The following is a 27,448-nucleotide window of genomic DNA, read 5'->3' on the forward strand; positions in this document are numbered from 1 at the left end:
GCTGAGCAGGGAGCCCGATGCGGGACTCGATCCCGGGACTCCAGGATCATGACCTGAGCTGAACGCAGTCGCCCAACCAACTGAGCCACTCAGGTGCCCCTTTGTGAACTTTTCTTAATCTCCTTGTGCCCAATAATTGGAAAAGCAGTAATAGTGTTGACAGTGGTAACAAGAAACTGTACCAGTGTCCGTGACTCAAGTTTGCCTGTGAGACTTGCCCCTGTTCACACACATGTGGGGTGTTTGTATAGTGCCACTCAGACCTCACTTCCACGGGCTTCCAGACAGCCTTTGGGAGGGACCTGGTCAGTCTGTAAGTAGAGGCAGGTCTGTGCCAGCCGGCTGTACTCCTGGCTGTTAAGAGCTGACACGAAGAACCCCATGAGCGTCCCTGAACCACTTGCTAGCGACACAGATTCACGTTTGGCTGCCGGCACCCTCAGAAGCAGGTGGGCAGGATCGGCCCGCCTTTCAGAGCTGGTTCCAGAATCCGTGCAGCATGCCCACAGCGGTCAGCTTCACCCCCAGCCCGCAGCAGCAGGGCCCCCAGTGCACTCGCAGCTCCCGCTCAGCGGCAGGCGCAGCAGGGGGAAGGAGGGTCGCAAGTACTCCTTCGGTCCACAGATGGCGCTGGGCACTGTTCTGGGTGCTGGGGACACGCAGAGGGCATGGAGCTGAGGTCGCAAAGGGAAGTCCTGTCACGGCAGTGTGATTCAGTCCTGAGGCTGCTCTCGGATGGCTCGCCTCCAGGAGGCCACTGGCACTTTATCCACGTAGTCAGCAGGTCACGGAACTGTCACGTCCACTGCACTGAAGAGGAGTAAGTCAGCTTTGCAGCTTCTGCATCAGTGTCGCCCAAAGCATGACTCACCCAGATCAGATTCACCTGGGTGGTTCCTCAAAATGCAGATGCCTGGACTTTGCCCCAGACCTAGTCAATCAGACTCCCCGGGAATTGGACCTGGAAGTCTTATTTTTTGTTTTGGGGGGTTTTTTGCAAGTTTTCTAGGTGATTTTTATGCTGGCTAAAGTCTTAAAACCATTGTTCTGGTTATGGCACTTGATATTCACAACCACTGAGCAGATGGATCGTGGTTTTCCCATTTTGCAGATGAATAAACTGAGGCCTAAGGAAGGAAAGTGAATTGTCCAAAGACCTATAGCTGGGACAGTACCAGAATGCACGCCCAGTGCCAGCCTCTCAGCCATCCCACACAGCCTCCCGGGTCTTCCCCAGCTCCCCCCTCAGAAGAGATGGTGCTGCTCCCATGCCTGCAACTAACCCCCCTCCTCTTTCTCCCCACACCTTCCTGAAGCTTAAAGAAGAACACCCACACCTACTTCTACACCAGCTTTGCAGCCTACATCTTCGGCCTGGGCCTCACCATCTTCATCATGCACATCTTCAAGCATGCCCAGGTGAGTGGGACTGTACTCCGTGTATGGGGAGTGCTCCCACTGCGGGTAGCGGGGACTTCCATACATAGGGCTTATTTGTCACATACCCAAGCAATCCAGAGGTAGGTGCTCCCCAGCAGTGTCGGAGTGGGCATGTCTGTGATCCTTGGCCTTTCACCTATGGCTGTCGCAGAATGCCACCAGGTGCTCCAAGTAGCACAGTCCGTGCTTGTTGCCTTCGTCAGGAAGGCAAAACCTTTCCCACAACCCTCTTGGCAGATTGCTGCTCACATCTCAGGGGCCAGATCAGTGTCACATGGCCCCCACTGCAGGGAGCCTAGGAAAGAAGGGCTGTGGCTTCTGAGCCTCTGCAGTGGGGCAGAAAGAACAATACTGGGGTGAGAAGAACCATGAGAGACGATGGACTCTGAAAAACAAACTGAGGGTTCTAGAGGGGAGGGGGGTGGGAGGATGGGTTAGCCTGGTGATGGGTATTGAGGAGGGCACGTTCTGCATGGAGCACTGGGTGTTACGCACAAATAATGAATCATGGAACACTATATCTAAAACTAATGATGTAATGTATGGGGATTAACATAACAATAAAAAAATTAAAAAAAAAAAAAGGGAAGAACAGTACTGGGGTGGGCGTTGGGTGTTTCAGCCCAGTGCCCACCTTACCAGATGAGCGATAAGGTGTCAGGGGCCCTCTCCTCTGACTCCCCAAGCAGGCCAGCCTCTGCCTCCTCCTCCCACCAAGGTGGGTACTGAGCTGCCACAGAGCGAATCGGTGGGATGAAGGCTGAGAGTTGTCACTGTGGCCTGAAGAGGGTAAGACCAGGAGGGGACAGCCAGCAGACAGGATTACTCTCTACTGGAAGTCAGGGCACTTCCCGTGTGCCAGGCTCTGCTGAGTTCTTCATGTGGGTCCTCGTGAGCAGATGAGGGGACTGGAGGTCAGGTGCCACACGGCCAGTGGGTGGTAGAGCCAGGATCCAAACCTGTGTCACCTGGCATCCAAGCCCGGGCTCTGAACCCCTGGCAGTGGGAAAGGCTGGGTGGAATGAAGGCTAAGGGGACGCAGGTGGGAGGAAGTCCACGCTCCTCCATCTGTTCACTGCAGGGCTCTGGGCAGATTTTTGAAGTTATGCTTGATTTCCCTCAGTGATTAATTAAAAAAAAAAATTGGGATAAGTTAATAGTAGCCAGCTTGGAGCTTTTTGAGAATGAAATGAGTTAGTATAAGGAGAGTGCTCAGAATTTTGCCTGGCCCAGGTGGTATTAGCTGTCATTGTTGTCACTGTCCCCTCCATCCTCCACTCCCCCTGGCCTCCCCCTACCCCCTCCCCAGGGCACACTAAACTCTTTTGCTCGTTAACTCAGTCCCTACAGTATCTATGATACTTATGAAGTAGATAGTAGTATTGTCATTCTACAGAACGTCCAAGGTCCGCAGTCCCCTAGCCTATAGGTGGAAAAACCAAGAACCGGTGAGGAACCACCTCTCATTCATTTCTACTCCAGATGGCCTTGGGAGCTGTGTCGGCCAAGAGTGACACTTGACAAGGAGGTCACCGAGAGTGATTGGACCTGGCTTGGGGGACTAGCTTAGAGGCCTCTGGGAAGTCTCTGCTCCTAGCCCCGTTATGTTCCAATCTGAGAGCCATTCCCCCAGAGGCCACCAGGTGGCAGCCTTGGCTTCTGCCTGGGCTAGACTCCGAGGATCCCACACTGGCTGGGGAAGTGGTCCTCTGTGTGGGGACACTGTAGTCCAGAGAGAAAAGGAGTCTTCCTGGGTCAAGCAGCAAGTTGAGGTAGGCCCCAGCTGGAGCCCTGGACTCCTGACCCTTGGCCCCAAGCCTGTGCTACTCCCCAGCAGCAGCCCAGCCATTGTCCCATCATCCACTTGGGCGTCTCCCTGGAAATCTTGGAAAGAGGATGCACTTCCCGTGTGCCAGGCTCTGCTGAACAAGGGGAACCTGTTCCTTGAGGACCCTCTTCCTTTCCAAGAACAGGCAGTCCCAGTGCCAGCAATTCCATAGGTGGAAGTCACCACTGGTTATGTGATCTTCAACTCATGGAGCCTCTATCAAAAACCCACTCCAGGGGCACCTGGGTGGCACAGTCAGTTAAGTGTCCTACTCTCGGTTTTGTCTCAGGTCGTGATCTTAGGGTCGTGAGATCGAGCCCCGCATCGGGTTCCGCGCTCAACGCGGAGTCTGCTTAAGACTCTCTCTCCCTCTCCTCCTGCCCCTCTCCATGCACTTGTACTCACATGCGCTCTCTCACTCTCTCTCTATTTCTTTCTCAAAGAAATAAATAAATCTTTTTTTAAAAACCCCACTCCAAGCCAGGGGTCTGGCAGTCTTCTAGAAAGGCCCTTCAAGATGATCGGGTGTCCTCATTGTACAGAGAGGGGGAAGCAGTTTAGTCGGGATCACACAGCCAAGCCAAGGCTGGGTGGAAAGCCAGGAACCCTGATGCCCAGCTTGCTGTCCCAAGCTGTACGTCCCAGCCTCTCCACAGCACTGACTTTGGAGAGGTCCCCTGGTGCCTTGAGAGGAAAGAAAAGAACTTGTAGTTCTCTGATAATAGCAACCTCGCTGCCTCCCACAGCAGCCCTTCAGTGGCTCCTGGCTTTCAAGGCAGGCCTTGGGGGAGCTAAACGTGTACCATCCTTCCCTCCAACCCGCCTCGGGAAGCCCTCTACTTTGCCTGGTCTGGTCTTGATGAAGACTTAGAGACGGACGCACCAAGACCCACATCCTGGCCAGCTGTGTGGAGGAGGACAGTCCTTTCCCTCTTCTGATCCTCAGTCTCTTCGTCTGTAAAGCGGGTATGAGGAGGCCTTTTGAGAAATTAAATTCTAACAAGTTTATATTTGTTTCATTTCTGTTCTGTTTCATCAATCTCTGCTTTTGCCGTCATTATTTTCTTTATACTTTCTGGTGTCATTCTTTTTCTGGCTTCTTAACTTGAAAGCTGAGATTATTTCAAGTCTTTTTCTAATAAATGCACCTAGAGTTATGTTATAAATTTCCCTCTGAGTACTCCTTTGACTGTCTCTCACATGTTTGGTGTAGACTTTTGTCATTGTCATTTCTGTCGCCCTCCAAAAGACCTAAAGCCTGACTTACCCAAAGCCTAACTCATAGCAAATACCTGATACAGTGGGAGAAGCTCAGCCACTTTTACGCACCTCGTGTGACTTTGGGCGACGCCTTTCCCCCTATCTAAACCTCAGTAGCATCATCTGTAGAACTCAGATTGTGTTTTTAGCTTCAAGGGTAGTATGTATGAAGTGGTATGGTTCACAGGCCACACGTGGCAGGTGCCAAGAAATGGTCGGAAGGTCAGGCTTGGTGAGCTCTGGAGCCCTGTTCTCTGACTTCACTCGCCTTAGGAGTGAGGTCTCCTCACCCTTACTCCAGTCATCTCCCAGACACCCTCTTAACTTTGTGAGCACCCATGAAGAAGCCATTTGCTTAGTATTTACCAGGTCCTCTTCGGAATGCCAGGAATAGAGCAGTGACCAAGACAGCCGTGGACCCTGCCCTCATGAAGTTCACAGCCTAGCAGCAGAGAGACTGAAGTCCATAATGGCAGAGCGATGTCCCGCTCCAGATTGCCGGCGAATGCTGCAGGGGATGGCGGGGGGCCCTGAGAGTAGGCAGCAAGAGGGCCTGGCTCCCTGCCAGGGAAGGCTTCCCTACAGAAGTGACAGCAGAGCAGAGGCCCGAAGGAGGAGGAGTCTAGGCAGAGATGGGAAGAGCATGACAAGCAGCAGAAACTGCACGTGCAGAGGTCCTGTGGCTAGAGGTGACAAGGAGGACCAAAACAAGGTCATTGTGGCCAGAGTAGGGCAAGAAGGAAGCAGGGTTACATCTCATGGGGACTTGAGGCCACTGGGAGCATTGGGGGTCATGGAGGGTTGAACAGTAATGTCCAGCTTTCAGATGCTGCAGGGAAAGGAATAGCTTTAGAGTCCGATATGCCTGAGATCCAGTCCCCAGTTGACCATTTAGATACCTGAGGCCTGCGCTGTCCCCTGTCCTCCCAAAGCAGCAGCCTTCCTCGTGTGAACAAGGAGAATGGTCACAGGGGATATAGAGATGGACGGAAGTGCTCCTCAGGAGGCTGAGCTCAGGGTAGTGGACGCAGCAGGTGCGCCATCTTGTCCTCCAAACCCAGCTTCACCAGGAGGCTCCGCTCAAGCTCTAGAGTCAGACTGCCTAGGTCGTCTTATTGTAACGGCATCTAACAGCATCTCCTGGAGCGTTCGTTAAAGATGCAAACTTCCACCCCTAGACTAGGGAAGCAGAATCTCTGGGAATAGGACTGACCCAGGAGGTTGCTTGTTTGAACCTGATGTCCCAGGTGATTAGGATACTGCCAGCCAGACTCCGGGGTACCCTTAAAGCCCTGCATGCTTGACTTTGTTTGGGTTCCTTGCATTCCCTCCCAGGGAGGAGCAGCCTTGCTCAGGGAGTCAGGAGCCCCAGGTGTGGGCCCAGGCACCCATTGACTTGCTCTGGGAACCTGGGCAGTCATTGTCCGTCAGTCACACCCTGGAGAGGGTTGGAGTGATGGGCATGGCCCCGAGCAGGTGCGCTGCCCAGCAGTTGGTCACCAGCTCTGTTCTCTCACAGCCTGCCCTTCTGTACCTGGTCCCCGCCTGCATCGGTTTTCCTGTCCTGGTGGCACTGGCCAAGGGGGAAGTGACAGAGATGTTCAGGTAAGGCAGCGCAGGGGGCAGACATCTGCATGGCACAGGTGCACCTGCGGGCAGCTCGCAGAGCCTGCCGGGGCTGCTTGTACACGTCTCCGGGGGAACATTGTTCCTGCCACCGGCCCCACCCCTTGTCCTTTCCGCCAGCACGTGGGTGCCTGGCCTGTGGCACCAGCAGGAACCTTTCTGCGGGGTTGGGAGCCAGGGGAGAGCAGCCCCCACATCCAGATGCCTGCTGGGTCTTTGGAAGGGACTGGCCGGTGTAGTTCCCTCCCACCCCAGGCTGCCCCACTGTCGGGAGCCCTGGGTTCCCAGCCTGACTGTGCCGCCATGTGACTTCAGGCAAGTCTTTCCCTTTCCCAGCCACAGCTTTCCCATGTGAGTAATAGGGAGGATCCTAGTGCGGTGGGAGGTGCTCCAGATTGGAAATCAAGGGTCAGTCCCTGTTGAGCCGCCTCGATGGCTCTAACCCATAGCTCTGTCTCGGCGAGTGTCTCACTTGCACTCATACCCCTTCCCCATGGCCATGTGCACAGCTGCCACACCCCGTGCACAGCCCCACCCATACCCCAAGGCCTGCGTGACTCCGACAGGTGTCTGCTCCCCGGCACCACTGACCCCGCCCGCCAGGGACCCAGAAATAGCTTCCAGCTGCGATTGAAGCTGCCCACTCAGGGGCCTTCCATCCCGCTCCCCCTGCCTGGCCTCCAGGTTGGCCCTCGAGTGCCTGCCAGGGCCGTCTGTGCACCTGGCTGCCTGCAGGGGAACCTGTGACTCACCCCTCCCCCGTCCCTGCCTCTGCCCTCCCGTCTTGCCTAGAAGCCCCAGGCTCCCAAGCTGCCTGCGCATATCTCCTGGCTGGCAAAGCCCTGTGGACTCTGCGGCCAGGCTGGGGGATGAACTTGGGGGCAGATCTGGGGACAGGGGTGGTATCTGATCCCTGAGCTCAGCACCTACGCTCACCCTCTGGCTCATCCATTCTCAGCCACCCCCCGCCTTGGGGTAGCCATCCCCCCATCAGTCCCAGTCCTGTTGTGTCCACATTGGGTCAAGCTCTGCATCTCCAGAGCCAGGGCACCCGCCCAGTGCTTGCTTTCCCTGAATGTTCTACCCTTGGGCACTCTGCGCCCCTTTCTGGCCCTGCCCCCAGGAGGTTCTCAGGTTGAGATGAAAAAGCAGGGTGGTCTCTCTCTTTCTTCATCTCTCTCCCTAATTCTCCACCTTGCCTTTTGTTTTACTTTTCCCTTGAAAGGTGCTCTCCTTTTTTTTTTTAATTCCCTTGGCTCACATACTCACATGGCTCAAAATTTCATAGCCGGGAGAAGGAAAACCCCCTCAGGCCCGAGCCACCCCGGAGCTCGGTCACACAGACATTCAGGCACAGCGTTGCTCCCAACAGCACGTGTGCGCGTGCGTGTTCCGCACAGACGGAGGCTCTCAGAACATTCTGCATCTGGATTTGTCACACAGTCAGAGGTTTCCGCAGCAGCACCTGTACTTTAGAACATCCTTGTCCCTTTGTACAGGTGCGTCTTTTTTATCCACCAGTAAGTCCGACTTCTTTGCCACTGTGTTTGAAAATGCAGAGGAAGATAAAAATAAGACACAGCTCTGCGCCCTGCTCCTTGCAAGAGAAGTCTCTGTCCCCGCTCCCCCCGCCCCCCAGTCTTTTCCTCTCCATCTCTTTTTTTTTCTATCTCTCTGTCTCTCACACAGCTACGAGTCCTCGGCGGAAATCCTGCCTCACACCCCGAGGCTCACCCACTTCCCCACAGTCTCGGGCTCCCCAGCCAGCCTGGCCGACTCCATGCAACAGAAGCTAGCTGGCCCTCGCCGCCGGCGCCCGCAGAATCCCAGCGCCATGTAATGCCCGGCGGGTGCCCACCTGCCCGCTTCCCCCCCACTGCCCCGGGGCCCAAGGTAGGGCAGACACCCCAGCTCCAGTGGACGGGGCAGGGAGCATTGCTAGGGGCAGGCAGCAAATGGTGCCTCCTCCATGGTCACCAGGCAGTCACTGCACCCCGCCTCAGGGCCGGGAGCAGGGCTCTAGAACCTCGTAGCCCTCACCAGTGGTGTGGGGTTCATGTGAGAGAGCAGATAGCAACAGCCCTTGTCATCCGGGAGTAGATACTCTTACTGCTGGCCTCTATATAAAACCCTGGACAGATCACTTTCCTCTTCCGGAGCCTCTCTCTGTTCGTCTAAGTGGGCACATTCCTGCTTCCTGGGGCTGACCTGGGGAAGAGATACGGGTGCCGTCCTTGGTGGGAACTCAGTTGCTCAGTAAACGGGGCCCATAGCAAGAGCTAAGCCAGGGTGGCGGCCTTCAAGATTGGCACCTTGCCACCTGCGGGTAGAGCAACCCCCTGCCTGCCTGCACCCTTGGGGCTCAGTTGTTTGACTCCTGCCATGCGCCCTGGGAAGCAGCCCCTCTCCCGTAGCCTCGACCTGGCTGCCGCATTTTTTTCCCACTCTCTCCAGTGGAAGGTCTTTAAGAAGCTTAAAGTTAATCCACCCAAGCCCAACCTCTCCTCCATCTGCCGCTGCCCTTTACCACCTCTTGGCACCACCAGGCACAGAGAAAGGAGAGCAACCTGTCTGAAAATGGCATACAGTGGGGCCGGGGCCAAGTCCTGGAAGATGCTGGGCCGTGAATGCCAGGCTGGTGTTCCTCATGTGCCCAAGGATTTTCCTGGGATGGTGGGGAGGCGGGGCCTGGAAGTTCTGCTCTCCTGCTCCTCTAAAGGTGTTGTTCTTATTGTTTTGTTTTTTTTGGTCAGTTATGAGGAGTCAAATCCTAAGGATGCAGCAGCAGTGACAGAGGGATCCAAAGAGGGAACAGAGGCCTCGGCATCGAAGGGGCTGGAGAAGAAGGAGAAATGATACAGCTGGGGCCTGACCCTCTGAGGGCCAGGCCAGGCAGGCGGGGGCAGAGGGCATCAGAGGGCATCGGAGGCCAAGGGTGCGGGAGGCCGGGCAGCTTCAGGAGAGGGGCGGGGGCAACAGGATCCTCCAGCGGGGCCTCCCATGGCCTGGTTCCTTCGCCCTCCTTCTCTGGCCTTCTTCTGCCCCTTCCCATCCCCTGCAGGCAAAAGAAGCCCCAACTTCCCTCACCTTCCCAGATGCCAGGCGGGAAAAGTGGATCTGATTTTTAGATTTTTGTATTGTGGACTGACTTTGCCTTACATTAAAAATTCATCCCAGGGGTGCCTGGGTGGCTCAGTCGGTTAAGTGTCCGACTCTTGATCTCAGGGTTGTGAGTTTAAGCCCCGTGGTTGGGGCTTGAACTCCATGCCCAGTGTGGAGCCCACTTAATAAAAGTCATCCCATTGTTCAGGCAGGCCACTGTGCCCCTGGAGGGGTTCTGTGCACGCGGCATCTTTCATTGCCTTTAGTAGCTCTCACCCTCCCACTCAGAAACTTCCTGGAAGCCCCTTCCTGGGGACTGTGAACTCACAACCTCTGGGAGAGGCCCTGACCTCCAGGTCCTTCCATCCTCGTGGATGCCCACCTAGTGGCTGACTAGCTCTGCACTCCAGGGCTGCCTCTAGCCAGCAGAGGGGGCCCACGAGCCCTCCTTCATTTCCCCCTAACCTCCCATTCAGTTTTCTTCACATTCCTCCCAACACTTGGGGGCGGTGAGGCAGTTTGACAGGTGCTCCATGTATCATCCACCTATCCCAGCGAGACAAGGCGGGGTACCAAAAAGCTGACCTGATTCAGCAAGGGGACCAGTATCTGCAAAGCTAGAGAAATGGGCAGGGCCTCATGGATCCCAGGGAAGAATTTAGATTTTATTCCCAGGCTGGCAGGAGCCAGGTCTTTATGGCTTCAGCTGGAGAGCATGTGGACTCTAGGTCACCCTGGAGATCAAGGCCCCATCATTCCTATTCTGCTCATTCCCAGGGTTCTTCCCAAAATGACTATGCAAGGCCAGAAGGATACTGATGCTAGAAGCCACCCCCTCCCCACATTGAGGCCAGTCACAGCACAAGGGCCAGGGCCTCTGAGGCTGGAGTGGGAAGGGATGGGGCCCAGAGCAAGTTTGCTGGAGACAGCAAGCAGCCCTGGCCTGCAGGAGAATCCCCAGTGGACCAGGTGAGGTGTGGGCACAGCCCTTATCCACCTGCCTGGTGTGGGGTCACTGGGTGGAGAAACAGGTGGGAGGGGATGACCACCAGTCTGGGACTCAGGCCTCCAGCTCCCAACCCAGGGCGCTCTGCTGCCCAAGCTTCAGGTTCAAAGGCTGAAAATAACAGTGGTTTCCAGACAGTTTGGAGGTGGCCAAAAGACAAGTCTGAGCAGAGAATGGGAAGTATCCATGTAATAATCTCACTAGGTATTAGATTGTTCCCAAGCACCTCAGTAGAGGATTTCACCTCATTTCAGTCTTAGGCTCCAGGTGCTGGTATGAGCCCCATTGTGCAAATGAGACAATTGAGCTGGATTGCCACAGATGTGGATCTGACCTCAAGCAATCCACGTTGAATTCTCAAGTTCCTAAGGACTGTGCAGCTCCCCTCTAGACCCCTGGGCCTGAGTCACTGGCTGGTGTTCTGGACACCTTTGAGACAGCCACCCAACGTCTCTGGGCCTATAGAGAAGGAAGGGAAGGGTAGGAAAACTGAAAGGTTTCTCCCAGCCAGGGGGTCCGTTTCAGGGGCTTCTCCGATCTCCGCCGCCTCCTGCCGCCTCCGGAGGGGAGGCCGTGTGGTCCTGGAACAAGGCCCCTCTGAGGGCAGCAGATGGGGCAGGCAGCCCAGGCACACAGCATGGTTGGCTCTGCGGCCCAGGGCCCACAAAGGCCTCATTGAGTCACCGCCGGCCCCCGGCGGAGGCTGAGGTGGCAGTGGCGCCGGGCGCCTGCCACCTAATGACCGTCCTGGCCCGGCCAGATGTTCCACAGACCTCGGCAGCGGCCATCCAGGGCCCGCCCGGCCAGCCGGCACCACAGAGACCACTCTAATTCCAATTAACCAGCTTCAGCTGAGCAAACAGCGGGCAGCGGTGGCCCAGCCCGGGCGGTAGGCCCGGCCCGCAGAGCCTCCGAGTCTAGACTCCAGATGTGAACCGCCACCGCCAGAGTCCCATGGAAAAATGGCACCAGGCCGGGCACGGATTGGGCCTGCACGCCGGAGAGGTGGGGGTGGGTGGCTGGGCAGGGCTCTGGGTGGGCCTAGTGCCAGCCTCACCCCGGGGTGGGGGTGGATTCTTGGGAAACCGCTCCAAAATCCCCAAGTTCTGCCCCTGATTCGTTAGGTGTTCCTCTCTGGCCTCAATCTCCCCTGACTCCAGGAGGTGGAAGGGGGCTCCAAGGGGGAAGACCAGCCCTGCCGAGAGCCCTAATACGATTTCATTTGTATTTAACGTTTCTAGCAATATGTTAGGTATTTTAGAAATATTTACTTAGTCGTTATAACAACCCCGTGAGGTAGTACCATCATTTTTACAGATAAGGGAAACTGCAGCAGAGAGAATTAAGTGCGGGGGGGGGGGGGGGGATTTGAACCCAGGATGCCTGGCTTCCAAGACCACGACGTTCACCACAGGTGCTGTTGGGCAGAAGTCAGGCTGCTGGATTCCGGGTTCCGTCTCTCGGGAGCGGCGCTGGAGAACAGGGTCCGCGTCTGGCGGAGCGGGGCCGGCTCGCTCTGGCCTGTGTCCTCCGCTGTGACATGGCTAACACCCTCCCAGCGCCGCTCCAACTTCTCGGGGTAAGGCCTCGAGATACCCTTTCAGGCCCCAACACCAGGAATGAGTTGGGCACCGGTCAAGTCGCCGGGCACAGCGGGGAATACAGGTCAAGCTCGCTCTCCCGACTGAAACAGTGGGGAAAACAGACTTGAAATGGCTGAATAAGTGAAAAACGTCAACACTTGGGGCAGGAGTGGTGCCTCCGGGTTCCACAGTCTGGTTTGGGGTCCCTGAGAGGCAAGGCGAAAGCTTGCGAGATCCAGGAGGTCAGAGCTCATCTGTCATTGCACAATTGGGAAGACTGAGCACCCCCCCACCCCCCAAAAAAGGGCGAGCCTTGCCCAGGGTCTCACAAGGAGTGGATACGGGGGGCTGCTCCGACCCACCAGGCTTTCCCACCGCTGGGATTCCCTCCGCGACTCCAGGCCGGGTCTTGGGAGGCGGAGGCGGCATCCTGCCCGGGTGCGTCAGGAAGGGCCGAGCGGGAAGGAAGGCACCACCCCCACCCCCGCCGCGGCCACACCTGGGCTCTCCGGGCGGGCGGGGGGCGCGGGCCGGCGCCTGGCTCCAGCGAGTCTGGGCCGCCTCCCCGCGCCGCCCCGTGGGGGCCGCCAGATGGGCCGGCCGCCCGCCCAGCGACGCAGGCAGGAAACTGCCGCCGGGGCTGCCAGGGACGCGGTCGCGAGCGCCGGGGGCGGGGCCCGGCCTGGGACCGGCCCCTAAGGGGAGGGGCCAAGCGGGCCCTACGGGGACGTCCAGCCTGTGAGAGCCCTGACTCCCGGACCCGCCACCGCTACCTGGGTTCCCTTGGGCAAGGCCCTCCCCTTCTCTGTGCCCCAATTTCCCTACCAGTGAAACGGGTCTGTCCTAGCTTTTTTTTAGATGTTTATTTATTTGGGGCGCCTGGGTGGCTCAGTTGGTTAAGCAACTGCCTTCGGCTCAGGTTATGATCCTGGAGTCCCAGGATCGAGTCCCACATCGGGCTCCCTGCTTGGTGGGGAGTCTGCTTCTCCCTCTGACCCTCCCCCTCTCATGCTCTCTGTCTCCCATTCTCTCTCTCTGATAAATAAAAAAACCTTAAAAAAAAAAAAGATGTTTATTTATTTTAGAGAGAGTGAGCAGGGGGAGGGGCAGAAGGAGAGGGAGACTAGCAGACTCCCCAGTGGGCAGGGAGCCCATATGGGTCTCCATCCCAGGACCCTGAGATCATGACCTGAGCCGAAATCAAGAGTCACACGCCTAACTTACTGAGCCACCCAGGCGCCCCTCCTCCCTCTTTTCTTCCCACCTTATGACTCAGCAGTTTCTTGCCCTTCTGTTCCTTGGTTTCCTTACCGGGAAGTTGGGTGACAGCGACGAGTCATCTCCACTGGAATACCAACTCTGGGAGGGCTGAGCCGTCCTCCCCACTGTTGTAACCCAACACCAGGCCCAGTGACCAAAAGATGAGGGCACTCAGTATTTGTTGAATGTCCCAGGTCTGGGACAATCCTAGGGGCCTGCCACATAGCAGGCACTTAATAAACGGACACACATTATCTTGGGTCGACCGCTCACCAGAGGTATAGCTTCAAGCAAGCGTCTTCTTGTCTCTGAGCCTGTTTCCCCGTCTACCTCGTGGGTGGCTGTGAGGACTAAGTGAAATAATCATGGGAAGCACAGATAGGAGGTCCTCAATAGATGATATTTACTGGGGGCGCCTGGGTGGCTCAGTCATTAAGCGTCTGCCTTTGGCTCAGGTCATGATCCCAGAGTCCTGGGATCGAGTCCCGCACAGTCATTAAGCGTCTGCCTTTGGCTCAGGTCATGATCCCAGAGTCCTGGGATCGAGTCCCGCATCGGGCTCCCTGCTCGGCGGGAAGCCTGCTTTTCCCTCTTCCACTCCCCCTGCTTGTGTTCCCCCTCTCGCTGTGTCTCTGTCAAATAAATAAATAAAATCTTTTAAAAAAAAAATTGATGATATTTACTGAAGTGTTTACCAGACATGTAAAAAGAGATACTATTTGGGTATATTTGAGGGCAAGAAAGGTAAAAAGGAATCAGCTTGGGAGGAAATTTCTGTTGTATATGTATTCTTTTGTATATTTTGTAATTTTTAAAAGATTTTATTTATGTATTTGACAGAGAGAGCATAAGCAGGGGGAGAGGGAGAGGGAGAAGCAGGCTCCCTGCTGAGCAGGGAGCCCGACGCGGGGCTCTATCACAGGACCCTGGGATCATCATGACCCGAGTCAGAGGCAGACACTTAATGACTGAGCCACTCAGGCGCCCCTGTATATTTTGTATTTTTTTAAATTTTGAGCCAGGTGAACATATTTTTCAAAAACAAATACAATTGAAACAATACAGATACAACTAAGAATTAAAAGAAATCTAGCCCGGGGCGCCTGGGTGGCTCAGTCGTTAAGTATCTGCCTTCAGCTCAGGTCATGATCTCAGGGTCCTGGGATGGAGCCCCAGATGGGGCTCCTTGCTCTGCGGGAAGCCTGCTTCTCCCTCTCCCGCTCCCTCTACTTGTGTTCCCTCTCTCGCTGTCTCTCTCTCTGTCAAATAAATAAATAAAATCTTAAAAAAAAAAATTAAAAAAAAAGAAATCTAGCCTTAGCAGAAAGAAATATTAACTATTACTTCCATGTGGCAAAGGAGGCATCTAAAACTCAGAGGGGTTCTGAAACCACGCAGGGTCACAAAGAGCTAGGAAATGGCAAGGATGCACTTTGAATGGCAATTTGTTGGACTCCAAATTAAATACACAAAGGAGGGACCACTGCTTCCGGGAGGGATCCCAGGCTGAGTAGAGGGGAAAGGCCAGCAGAGTGAGAAAGAGTGAGAGAAGAGGAAAGGTGAGCAGGTCCAATAAGCCAGGCCAAGGAGTGTAGGCTTTATTTTGGAGGCAGTGGGGAGCCAAGGAAGGATTCTACGCAGGGTGACATAGCCCTTTCTAAGCATTAGAAATGGAGGTCAGGAAGCCAGGAGTGGGGCTACAGGCCCCAGGTGGTGATGTTCTGAGTAATAAAAGGGTAAGGGCCATGGACGTGAGTGGACAACAGAGACTGGGAACTCAGAGCCAGCCAGAGATGGACCCACGGCCATCCAGATGTCCCTCTGCAGCATGGCAGGGCCACAAACCCAGGGGTCCCAACGCTCCTTTTCCCTGGAGGTTATTCAACCCATACCTGTCTCACTCTTAAAAATGTCCTAAGACCCCTGAAGCAGCCCTGGGCCTGGTGAGGTGCCAGGAAAATCCTAGGTTTCTAGGCACCTGGGTGGCTCTGTCAGTTAAGTGTCTGCCTTCCGCTCAGGTCATGATTCCAGGGTCCTGGGATAGAGTCCCGCATCGGGCTCCCTGCTCAGCGGGGAGTCTGCTTCTTCCTCTGCCCCTCCTCCCACTCGTTCTCTCAGTCTCTCTCTCTCTCTCAAATGATAAATAAAATCTTAAAAAAAAAAGCCTAGATTTCCAGCGGTTTGAACCGAAGGGACCCAGGACCAGAGTGCAGGACGGGGTGGGGAGTTGAGATGGTGTCAGCATCTCCCACCAAGAGGCTCTGGGCCAAAAACCTGGCTCCTGTTTGCATGCACTTGTGCATGTAGCTGATGCCCCACACTTTGGGGGGACCTTTATGCAAGTGAACCTGCACCTGCGGTCAGCCTAGGGGAACTGGGGCACACCCTTCCCTGCAGGGACCCAGGAGGCGTCCCGTCCCTACTGGGTGGTAGAAACAGAAACCTGCACTGGAAGAAGAAGAAGAAGAAGAAGAAGAAGAAGAAGAAGAAGAAGAGCAGCTATCCTTGGGGCGAACTGGGTGGTTCAGTGGGTTAAGTGTCTGCTTCGGCTCAGGTCATGATCCCGGAGGAGTCCCGGGATCGAGCCCCGAGACGGGCTCCCTGCTCAGCCGAGAGTCTCCTTCTCCTTCTCCCTCTGCCCCTCCGCCTGCTCATGTTCTGGCTCCCTCAAATAAATAAATAAAATCTTAAAAAAAGGGCGCCTGGGTGGCTCAGTTGGTTAAGCGACTGCCTTCGGCTTAGGTCATGATCCTGGAGTCCCGGGATCGAGTCCCACATCAGGCTCCCTGCTCAGCAGGGAGTCTGCTTCTCCCTCTGACCCTCCTCCCTCTCATGCTCTCTGTCTCTCATTCTCTCTCTCGCAAATAAATAAAATCTTAAAAAAAAAAAATCTTAAAAAAAAAAAAGCAGCTACCTTTATTGAGCACTTACTGTGTGCCAAGCACCACTCCAAGTGTTTACATGCATTACATCCTTAAAGCTCACGTCACCCTCCACGTGGCAAGTCTCCATTCCACAGAGGAGGAAATAAAGGCCCAGAGAAGGCACCTGCTCACACAGTGACAAGAGCCTGCCCGAGCTCTGGGCTCACGTGTGGCCACCCCCTCATCATTTTTTATGTCATTAAATAATCATTTACAAACACTTTTCATTATCCAGAAGCTGTTTTCATGCCTTGGAGAAGATTAGAATATGTGTAAAAAAAAAAAGGGAAAAAAAAGCGGTATATTCCGGCCACCCAGAGATTATTGCAGTTGACACTTTAACATACACTTCAGATTTTTTTTAATGCTTATTATGTCTTTTTTTGTAACGCAAATTATATCTACTGCACATCTATTTTGACATCTATTTTGTTTCCACAGTTAAAACCTTCCCCTTCCCATTTTGGTCAGTGGTCCTCTCATCTAATACCCTGACTGCATCCAACCCTTTTGTCATTTAAATGCAGACCAGGTGAGACAAACAGGCTATCTGCATGTGAAGGCAGACCCCTGCGTGGCGGATGAGGCCCGCTGGGCTCTGCGGTGAGCCCTTCCTCCCCTCCGTGCCCTGCCCACCCCAGAGCTGTGGAGTGGGGGGGCCCGGCCCTGTGCCCGCCTGGCAGCAGCCCTGCGGGGGGAGGGGAAGGGGACCCAGAGAAGAATGAGCCCCTTGGCTCTGCATTCAAGGCCTCCACGTGCCTGTCCCTCGCAGGGAAGGGACCTGCTCACACAGCGATCAAGAGCCTGCCCAAGCTCTGGGCTCACGTGTGGCCACCCCCTCGTCATTTTTTATGTCATTGAATAATCATTTACAAAAACCTTTCATTATCCAGAAGTGCATGCAAGAGCTGCTGAGAGCTGGGTGCCCACCGCTTCTCCGGCTCCCCCAGGGTCCAGTGAGGGCCCTGGAATGGGGGAGGGGAGGTGGAGGCACCTGAGACCCTCGCGTCACGGATGTGGGGGTGGGTAGAGAAGACCTGGGGGCCAAGGCTGGGAAGTGGGGGGGGGAGGGGCCGAGCCCCTGTCTGCCTGACCCAGGTCCTTTCTGCAGGAGAGGTCCTCTGCACTTCTCTGGGGTATGTGTGTGCGCGAGAGGGAGACAGAATGTGTTCTTGGGAGAATCCCTGTGTGCCCGGGTCTGGACAAGTGTGCAGGAAGCGTGAGGGTGCTGACATCTTCTGTGGGACAGTGTTGTGCATGTGTCCCTGCCTGGTTGCGTGGACATGTACGTGTGTGTTTAAGAGTGTGTGTCTGAGGGGCGCCTGGGTGGCTCAGTTGGTTAAGCGACTGCCTTTGGCTCAGGTCATGATCCTGGAGTCCCGGGATCGAGTCCCGCATCGGGCTCCCTGCTCAGCAGGGGAGTCTGCTTCTCCCTCTGACCCTCCCCCTCTCATGTGCTCTCTCTCTCTCTCTCATTGTCGCTCTCTCAAATGAATAAATAAATAAATAAAATCTTCAAAAAAGAAGTGTGTATCTGTGAGGACACTGTGAGCAAATGACTGTGTTGGTGTGCGTGTGAGAGAGAGCAAGGTCATGCGTGGCTGGGAGAGTGTCTGGCTTGTAAAAGGGTTTTTGGAAAGCCTCGGTGCGGAGGAGCTTCTACAACCCCCTTCCTGCCCACGCGGGTGTGAGGCCGTGTTCCAGGTCTCATTCTCTGGTCCCCGCTCCCCTCTGCACGGGTCACTCCGAAGCCTCGGTTCCCTCATCCGTGAGATGCGGATCCATAGTCACTGGACATCGTTGTTGTTCTGATCACTCCTACTCTCTCGCCATGGCCTGCCTCCTTTCCGAACTCCGGCCAGTCCCTTCTGCTGCAGCCAAATTGATGACATCTTTGTTTCTGTAGCCTAAAACCTGCTTTTCCCAATTTGCTCACCGACTATTGGCTAATCCCCCTGGATTTACCTAGGACAGATTTTACAGGAATGAAAGAGCCATTCAGGGAAGAACAGCCCGGAAAATGCCCCCACAGAGCTGCTGATCGGGGCCGCATGCTGCGCAAGGCTCGGACTTCAACTGTTCAGGCCCAAATGTGCACGCTAACAACGAGAAGGGGAAAAAAAGAGAGTTTTGTCCTTTAAAAAAATCTTTTTGTTTTCAGCCTGTGTCTCTCTCAAGCCCCACAGGATGGAGATGTCCTAAAATAAGAAATTAAACAAGAGGGGAAATCCCATTATCTAGGTTTTTGTGATGGGTCCCTTAGGATTCCACGGGGACCCCCTTCCCAGCTGCTGTGTGGTCCGGGCCTGAGAACGCCAAGCCCCCTGCCCTGGGGCCCACGCCCACCCACCACCCAGCCCTGGCGGCAGTTTCCCAGGATTCACATGGTAATGAAGGCATCCATCTCCCAGACACACACTGGGCCCTCCGACCCTCCCAGGACCCCGCACAATGGCCCCCAGCGCCTCGGCCTGCCACCTGTTGGACTTTCCCAGGGAAGGGAGGGAGAGGGTGGAGAAGAGCCCCTTCCTCCCAGCCCCCAGCCCCATTTGCCCCTGGTCCTGGGAGTCAGACAGGGAGAGCGCCCTTGTCCTCAATTCCCCGCCCCGCTCAGCAGTCTAAGCCCCTCAGTTTCCTCATCTGCAAAATGAAAGTGAGGGTACCTGGGTCCCAGTGTGGCTGGAACGATTCCCGGGGGAATGGCGCTAAGCGCCAGGCTCCAGGAAGCATGGACTGTGGACAGCGGAGGACCTGACGGATGACAAACTGTCAGTAATCACTGCGTTCTTGTCACGGTGTGTCCCCACCACAGCCCTTCAGAGTGGCGCCGCTAGGATCCCGTTTGCACAAGAGGACACGGAGGCCCAGGGAAGATGGGCAGAGTGCCCCAAGCACCACCATCCCCCAAAGCAGCAGAGCCACGGTTGGAATCCAGTTTTGCGTCACCCCGCAGCCTGAAGTCTTAACCACATTAGATCATTACCATCATTATTACCATCACAATTACTGAGTTAGATAATGATCCTGGAAAAGGTCACAGAAAGTCCTTCAAGAAGCTAGGAAGGAGGGGCGCCTGGGTGGCTCAGTCGTTAAGCGTCTGCCTTCGGCTCAGGTCATGGTCCCAGGGTCCTGGGATCGAGCCCCACATCGAGCCCCACATCGGGCTCCATGCTCCGCGGGAAGCCTGCTTCTCCCTCTCTCACTCCCATTGCTTGTGTTCCCTCTCTCACTGTGTCTGTCTCTGTCAAATAAATAAATAAAATCTTTAAAAAAAAAAAAAAAAAAAAAGAAGCTAGGAAGGGAAGAAGGCCTACATGTCACTCATCTCTGTCTCCCCAGGACTTGGCCAGAGAGCCTGACACATAGTAGGTGCCTAATGACTGAGGACTGAACAGGGGAGGTAACTGAGAAATGAAGCACAGTCTTTATTCTCTGGGCAGTGGAGTCAGCTTCCTCGTCTCTCACACTCTGCGGAGCATCTCCCGCATGCCGGGCCCTGTGCCCCGCCTGGTTTCCCAAACTCTCCACGTTGCTTACTCTTTGAGTGAGACTAGCAGTGTTATCCCTATTTGGTTTCCACCCCCAGGAACTCAAATGCTCCTGAATAAATGATTCCCCAAATAAATGCATAGTTCCGCCTTGCGACAAGTTACAGGGATGAGGGTGGGGGTACAGGGGGGAGCATTCCCAGCAGGTCTCCAGGAGGTGGGAAGAGTTACCAGTTACAGCAAGCAACAGAAAATCAAAATCACTGCCTCTTTATTTTTTTTATTTTTTAATTTTTTTCACTGCCTCTTTATTTTTTTATTTTATTTTTTTTAAAGATTTTATTTATTTATTTGACAGAGAGAGACACAGCAAGAGAGGGAACACAAGCAGGGGGAGAGGGAGAGGGAGAAGCAGGCTCCCTGCCGATCAGGGGGCTCGATGCGGGGCTCGATGCGGGGCTCGATGCGGGGCTCGATGCGGGGCTCGATGCGGGGCTCGATCCTAGGACCTGTGGATCATGACCTGAGCCGAAGGCAGACGCTTAACGACTGAGCCACCCAGGCGCCCCTTCACTGCCTCTTTAAATGGAGTCTTGGGGGCACCTGGCTGGCTCAGGCCTTTAGAGCGCATGACTCTTGATCTCAGCATCCTGAGTTCAAGCCCCATATTGGGCGTAGAGCTGACTTAAAAAATAAATAAATAAATAAAGGGATTTTAATAAATCCCTTTAATAAATAAATAAATAAAGGGGGGAAAATAAATAAATAAATAAATAAATTTATTTATTCAAATAAATAAATAATAAATAAATGGAGCCTTGGGAATCGCTGGATTCTGCCCCCACCACCCCTGCTGCTCCCCAGTGGAGAAATTGCCTACCTGCAATTTGCCCCAATCCAGCACCCCACGCACACATTTGAATATTCAGAGGTTTTCTGTCTGCATTTATGAGTGCAGGGATAGGATTAAGGATGATTTTAATTTTGTTTAGAGTTGATCTATATTTCCAAATTCTCTATAAAGAGTGTGTGTTATCATTTTAATCAGCTTTTATACAAAGAATACATCAGTATGAGAAAGCAGATCATACAGAAGTACACACAATGAAAAGGGAAGGTCCACCTTCAATCTGGGACCTCCGAGTCCCCTGCTTATATGAAGTATCCAGAACAGGCAAATCTAAAGACAAAGTAGATAGTAAGGGGGTGCCTGGGTGGCTCAGTCAGTTAAGCGTCTGCCTTCGGCTCAGGTCATCCTGGGATCAAACCCCGTGTCGGGCTCCCTGCTCAGCGGCCGGTGTGCTTCTCCCTCTTGCTCTGCCTGTCTGTACACTCTCTCTGTCAAATAAATAAATATTTATATATAAATAAATAAATAAATAAATAAATAAATAAATAAATAAAAAGTAGATATAGGTTAGTGGCTGCCAGGGGCTGAGATGTTGGGGTAAATGGAGCATGACTGCTAATACGGTGGGGTTTCTTTTTCTTTAGAACATCTTGATGAAGGGATGCCTGGGTGGCTCAGTCGCTAAGCGTCTGCCTTCAGCTCAGATCATGATCCTGGGGTCCTGGGATCGGGGCCCCTCATCAGGCTCCCTGCTCCGTGGGAAGCCTGCTTCTCCCTCTCCCACTCCCCCTGCTTGTGTTCCCTCTCTTGCTGTCTCTCTCAATGTCAGATAAATAAATAAAATCTAAAAAAAAAAAAGAACATTTTGATGAAAGTGTCCTACAATTAATTGTCATGAAGTTGTACAAATCCATGATGGACTGAGAACCACTGAGTTGTACACTTTAAGTGGGTGCATTGTATGATATGTGAATTGAAATTCAATAAAGCTGTTAAAGAAAAAAAAAGGAAATTCTAGAGAGGCCCTTGTCTCCGGGCCCTTAGCCTAGAGACGTGGGGGGGGGGGGTCGTTCACTACCTCCAAGCGCCACCCCCTTCTGGGTCCCACTTCCAGGTGGTTCTGATTCTCAGGTGCGTTTCTCGTACCCAGTGCTCCCAAGTGTCTCCAAACCACACAGTCCCTCCTGGGATACAGCACTCTCCTTTCATCTTGTCCAGGTCGAGACCTCTCCCCTTTACATTTTCATTTCATTTTTGAATACATAATACATGCTCACAGTACAACACTTTAAAAGTGTAAACATCTCACTTTTCCTCCTCAGAGGCAGAGACGGTGATCAGTCTCAAAGTGAGATACAAGCAAACTCGAAACAGGTATATGATCTTGTTTTCTTTTTCTTCTTTTATTTATTTATTTATTTATTTATTTATTAAAGATTTTATTTATTTGACAGAGAGACACAGCGAGAGAGGGAACACAAGCAGGGGGAGTGGAAGAGGGAGAAGGCCTCCCACGGAGCAGGGAGCCCGACGCGGGGCTCAATCCCAGGACCCCGGGATCACGACCCGAACGGAAGGCAGATGCTTAACTGACTGAGCCACCCAGGCGCCCCTATTTATATTTTTTAAAGATTTTATTTATTTATTTGAGAGAGAGAGAGTGCGCACACAAGCGGGGGGAGGGGCAGAGGGAGAGGGACAAGTAGACTCCCTCCTGAGCAGGGAGCTCCATATGGGCTCACTCAACCCCAGAGCCCCAGGATCATGACTTGAGCCGAAGGCAGATGCTTAACCGCTTAACCGACTCAGCCACCCAGGCGCCCTTCTTTGAATTTTTAAAAATTATTTTCTTTTTAAAATATAAGTGGTGGCAGTCTATGCATACTGTGCAATTCATTTCGTTTGGGGTTTATTTCCACTTAACAATGTACCTTGGAGATCTTAGCAGATGTGGATAGCAGGCAGCTTCCTCCTTCTCTTTTACAGCTACTTGTATTCCGTTATATGGGGAGAACATCCTTAATTCAAGCAGTCCCCTAGTGATGAACATATGGGTTTTTTCCAGTTGTCTGTTCTTCCTGTACATACATCATTTCCCACATCGGAGTGTGTCCTTAGTATAAATTCCTGAAAGTGGAAGTGCTGTCTCATGATTTCCCAGGGCCACATGGTATTTCATAGTTTATTTAACCATTCTCCTTTTGATGAACACTTAGATTGTTTCCAATTGGTTGCTCTTATGAACAAATCTGCTATGAACACTTTAGACAGCCCTCCCAGACCCCTCTGGCAATGTGTTAGAAGCTGTGGATCCTTCCCCCCACACACACCGGAAAAAAAAAAATGCATCAAATTCACCCAACTTTGGGGCGCCTGGGTGGCTTAGTCGTTAAGCGTCTGCCTTCGGCTCAGGTCATGATCCCAGGGTCCTGGGATCGAGTCCTGCTTTGGGCTCCCTGCTCAGCAGGAGGCCTGCTTCTCCCTCTCCCACTCCCCTTACTTGTGTTCCCTCTCTCACTCTCTCTCTGTCAAATAAATAAATAAATAATAACTTAAAAAAAAAATTCACCCAACTTTGAAACCTACCCAGAAGCATCAAAGTGAAGAAACTCTGATCTAAACCAAGGGCTGTCATCATTCGAATGGAGAAACATAAGGCCCCAGGTGGGCAGGGCCATGCCTCACACAGTGGGGAGAGAAACCTTGCATAAGGCCCCAGGTGGGCAGGGCCATGCCTCACACAGTGGGGAGAGAAACCTTGCAGCGTTAGCACCAGAGCTGAGATTCAGCAGAGTCAGGTCACTGTCCCCTCTGCTCAAAACCTGCCCATGGCTCCTGCCTCACCCAGAGTAAAAGCCAGAATCCTCACTGGGGCCTACCTGTTGCAGCTATGCCCACCACCCACTCCCCCATATCTCCCTGACCTCACTTCCTAGCACTCTCCTCCTTGCTGGGTCAGCTAAAGTCACACTGGCTTCTTGAGCACACCAGCACACTTCTTAGTCTTAGCCTCAGGACCTTTGCACTGGTTGTGACTTCTGCATGGAATGTTTTTCCCCTGATAGCAGAAGGATGTGAGAGAACAAGTTCTTTACTGAAATATTACCTTCTCAGAGAGGACTTTGTCGACACCCCCCCCAAACCTCAGCCCTCCCTATCCCCTTCTTGCCTGACTTACTTTTCTCCATAATATTTATCACCAGATAAGACAAGATATACTGCACTGACCCTGTCCACTGTGTGCCTCCCTCTCCCAAATACAAGCTCCACAGGACAGGGACTTGTGTCTGTTGTGTTCACGACAATACCCTGGCGCTGGCTCAGAGCCAGGCATGCAGTAGGTGCTCCACAGACATTGGACGGTGGAGCGAAAGAAGGAGGTTCCTAAAGCACTTAGCCCACAGGAAGAGAAAAGAGGTGTGGTATCCAGGAACCCACATGCTCTGAGAATCCCGAACCCCAACCCTAGCCCTGCCACAAAATCCTGGGACCTTCCCCGAGTCACTTATCTACTTCAGGACCTCCATGTTCATCCTTCCTCAACTGGAAGCGATACTTAGCGCAACTTCTGCACCCGGTTGGGGGGTGGGGGAGCTGTGACAACTTAAATAAGGAAATGATTTAAAACCCGATAAATGCTTAATAAATGCCAGCCAGCATTGCTGCTATGACGGCGGCGGTGGTGTAGCCCCGGGGGTGCGCACGGACACCTCCACCTGCGGGCGGCCGCACCAGGACCCGAGGCTGGCGGGGAAGGGCGGACGGGCAGGGCGCTCTGCCCAGATTCCTCCCTGGCGCTTCACAGCCTGAGAGTGGGACGGTTGGGGGCGGGGCGAGAAGTAAACTACTTTTCCCGAGAAGCCCTTAGACCCCCCTCGTCTCCCCCTTCCCGGTCGCCCCCGGCGGCGGACACCCCAGCCGCACCTTGCTCGCGGCACGCCCTCGGCCGCCGCAGGGGGAGGGCGGCGGGAGAGCAAGCGGAGTTTTCCCAGGCTCCCCCCATCCCGCGAACATCTGGCCGCGAACATCTGTCCCGGGCCTTTGTCGCACGGCCCCAGGCCGGCCTCGCACCCATCTGCCGGCGCCCGCGGCCCCCGCCCCATCTGCACCCCCCCCCCCCCCGGCCCCCGGGCGGTTCCCGGCGCCCTCGCCCCCGCCCGCCAGGCTCGGTTCCCACGGGTCGAGCGCGGGAAGCCGGGCGGCCCATCTGCCCGGCGCGGCGGGTCCAGCCGCCAGGCGTCCCCAAGGGGCGGGGCGCCGTGCCCAGGAATGCCTTTCAGGCGGGTGCGCGCCCCGAAACAAAGCCCGGGGTGCGGGGCCCCGGCTGCCCGGCTGGGCCCGCAGTCCCCGCCCCGGGCTGTCCGGCCAAAGGGCGGCCGGAGCTCCCCCCGCCGCCTCCCGCTCGTCCCGCCGGGCCCATTTGCCAACCTGCCCGCCGGCCGCCCGCCCCCACCACCACCTCTGCTTCCCGCAGCCGACCGTCCGGGTGCCGCTGCCCTTTTCTCCGAGACTTTTTGCCACCTCCTCCCCAACTAGCACCATGACCGGGCATGTTCCCTTATACTTTTACTGCACATAAATGTGTTAGCGTTGCTTGTGTGTGTGTTTCTGTGTTTACGCTTTTTAAAGATATCGTTCTGCATGTTCCCTAAGCAACATCAGATTTTGCGTGTATCCAGCAGAATACACACGGGGCTCATTCATTCCCACGAACTGCTGTCTGTCGACGGTGCCACCCCCGTTTTATGTGCCCATTCTGTGGTGGGACGCTTGGGGGCGGGTTCCATTTGCTGCTACTCTAGACACAGCCGCCGTGTTCGTGCCCATGTCTTTGGTGTCTTGTGCGCAGGACTTCGAGGGGAATGTCCGTGGGACTGAATTGCTGGGTCAGAGGGTGCTCCAGTGTTCACTTTTACTCAGTATTGCCAAATGGAGCTCCGAAGTGATCATACCAGTTTACGCACCCACCAGCAGGGGATGGGAGTAGTTTTCCCACATCCTAACCACATTTCATATGATCAGACTTCGAAGCTTTTGCAGTTTGATGTGGCAGCTGGGTCCCTTGCACGTCCCTGATGTGCAAATGCTGGGACTCGGGGGCATCTGCCTGGTCCTTCCTCCCCTTTTCTCTTCTCAGCTGGGATAGGGATACCGCCTCCTCCTCCAAGAAGGCCCTCCCTGACCTCCCTTGGCGAACTGAGGCCTCTCCCTGGCCACACTTCCCCAACCCCTTGTGCGTCCGCATCACAGAACTGGGGATTGGCAAGTGACCGGCTTCCCCCCGGACTGGGAGCTCCCCGGACAGGCCCAGGTTTGCCCTCGGGAAGGTTCATCTACTCAAAATAAAGGGCTTCTCTTTCTAATTCCTACAAAGTGCCCCCTTGGGCTAGCAGCAGCCCACATTTCGGCGGCATCCGCGTCCCCAGCACGTGGACTCAGCTGCCAGGAACCAACCACCTGGTCAGTGCCGTTCATTTCCACTTGGTCACTCCCAGCTGAACACGGCTGGGTCCCTGAAAAGCGTGAAACCCACATCGTGTTCTTTCACTGCTATGCCGAGCACAGAGTGGTGCGCGCTAATGGTTTATGGGATGAATGGTTGGCACTTAACGATTCTGAAGTTTTGTAATTCCGTGGTGGAGCATATACCCAATTGCTTAACAGGGGTTACCTGGAGGAGAGGCAGAAGAGTTACAGCTCTAATAACAACTAGAGTCGGAGCACCTGGCGGGCTCAGTTGGTGGAGCACGTGACTCTTAATCTCAGGGTCATGAGTTCAAGCCCCATATTGGGCAAGGAGCCTACTTTAAAGGGGGGGGGCAGGGAAAGCCTGGGTAGCTCAGTCGTTAAGCGTCTGCCTTTGGCTCAGGTCATGGTCCCAGGGTCCTGGGAGCGAGTCCCACATAGGACTCCCTTCTCGGCGGGAAGCCTGCTTCTCCCTCTCCCACTCCCCGTGCTTGTGTTCCCTCTCTCTGTCAAATAAATAAAATCTTAAAAAAAAATAAAAATAAAAGGGGGGGGCAGTAATAACAACTAGAATCTATTGAAGGTTGACTTTGCCAGGCACTGTTCTAAGCTCTTAGTGTGACTTCACTCGTTTAAGCCTCATAGATATGGGAGCTCATACCACGCTCACGTTCACAGATGGGGACAGGAGGCCATGAAGTGACCTGCGGTCCCACAGCTCAACCAGCGGTGTTCAGGATGTCACCCCGGGCTCCTTGGCTCTCTCAGAGACCTCACACTTGCAGTCTTCTAGGAAAAGGGTCCCTTTCTTCCGTAAGTGTTTCTGAAATGTCATTTCCTTTTAACCAGGACAGCTCTGCTTTTGCATCAGCAAAAAATAATAAGCCTTTTTAAAGACTTCAGAGATTGTCATGAGTCATAGTATTTGAGGAGTACAGCCACTCCTGCGACCTGAGGCAAGGGTGCAGCTGGATGTGCCACCCCCTAGTGACAGGGTACTTAGGGTTGGGGTGAGCTGAGAGGGTGGGGACTGCTCCAGGCTCTTCTGGGTGGGCAGGGAACAGGGCTGGTCCGGAGAGGCGCACCCTCCTCCGGTTCCAGGTTCCGGGCCCTCAGGCAGGAGGAGGAGCCAGGTGGAAGGCAGGTGAGTCAGGGGAGGGCTTGGCTGGGCACCCCGCGGGAGAGTGGGAGAGGCGCTACTTCTGGGAGGGCGGGCCTCTGGGGCCTCCTGTCCATCCCCCGGAGGGCATAGGGGGAAGCCACTGAAACCCCCCTGGAGGCCTCTTGCCCAGTCTCCGCCATCCCACCTGTGGCCCTGTATGAGCCTTACAGCAGGGCCCGTGATCTCTGCCGGGCTCTGCAGGGCCCCCGACTTGGGGCGCTTCTGGCTGGTGGCGTCAGCTTCTGGCTGCCACGGTCAGACCAAGTCCCACACCTGTGGCCTGGACAAGACTCAGGCCTGCATTCCCCGGTCTGAGTTCCCTGGGGTCCGGCGGGGTATGGTGGAGTGGTGTGTATCCTCGGGGTTTCTGCAGGATTCTGAATTGTGTGTGTGCGTGCGTGTGTTGGGGGGGGGGTGATGTCTACACCTAAAAAGCCTGAGGTGGGGGGCGCC

The 27,448-nt window shown here is 54.5% G+C and overlaps 1 protein-coding gene across 12 annotated transcripts in view; it reads left to right on the forward strand.

Moving 5' to 3' along the window:
- The window catches only part of HM13 (histocompatibility minor 13), a 41,397-nt gene extending 30,300 nt beyond the window's left edge, over positions 1-11,097 (forward strand). For 2 of the 12 annotated variants that reach the window (XR_004301213.1, XR_004301214.1), the window contains 4 exons: positions 1,317-1,419; positions 6,048-6,133; positions 7,844-8,047; positions 8,908-8,995. Coding sequence is in view for 10 of the 12 variants with exons in the window: in XM_032419472.1 (XP_032275363.1) it covers positions 1,317-1,419; positions 6,048-6,133; positions 7,844-7,990; positions 8,908-9,010 (439 nt within the window). In the remaining 2 variants the exon portion in view is untranslated. The other 10 variants (XM_032419473.1, XM_032419474.1, XM_032419472.1 and 7 more) reach the window with 9 other exon arrangements.
- Positions 11,098-27,448: the final 16,351 nt, after the last annotated feature.

This window comes from Phoca vitulina, unplaced genomic scaffold (genome assembly GCF_004348235.1).
Source record: "Phoca vitulina isolate PV1807 unplaced genomic scaffold, GSC_HSeal_1.0 scaffold22, whole genome shotgun sequence".
In the NCBI taxonomy this organism is placed as follows: domain Eukaryota; kingdom Metazoa; phylum Chordata; class Mammalia; order Carnivora; family Phocidae; genus Phoca; species Phoca vitulina.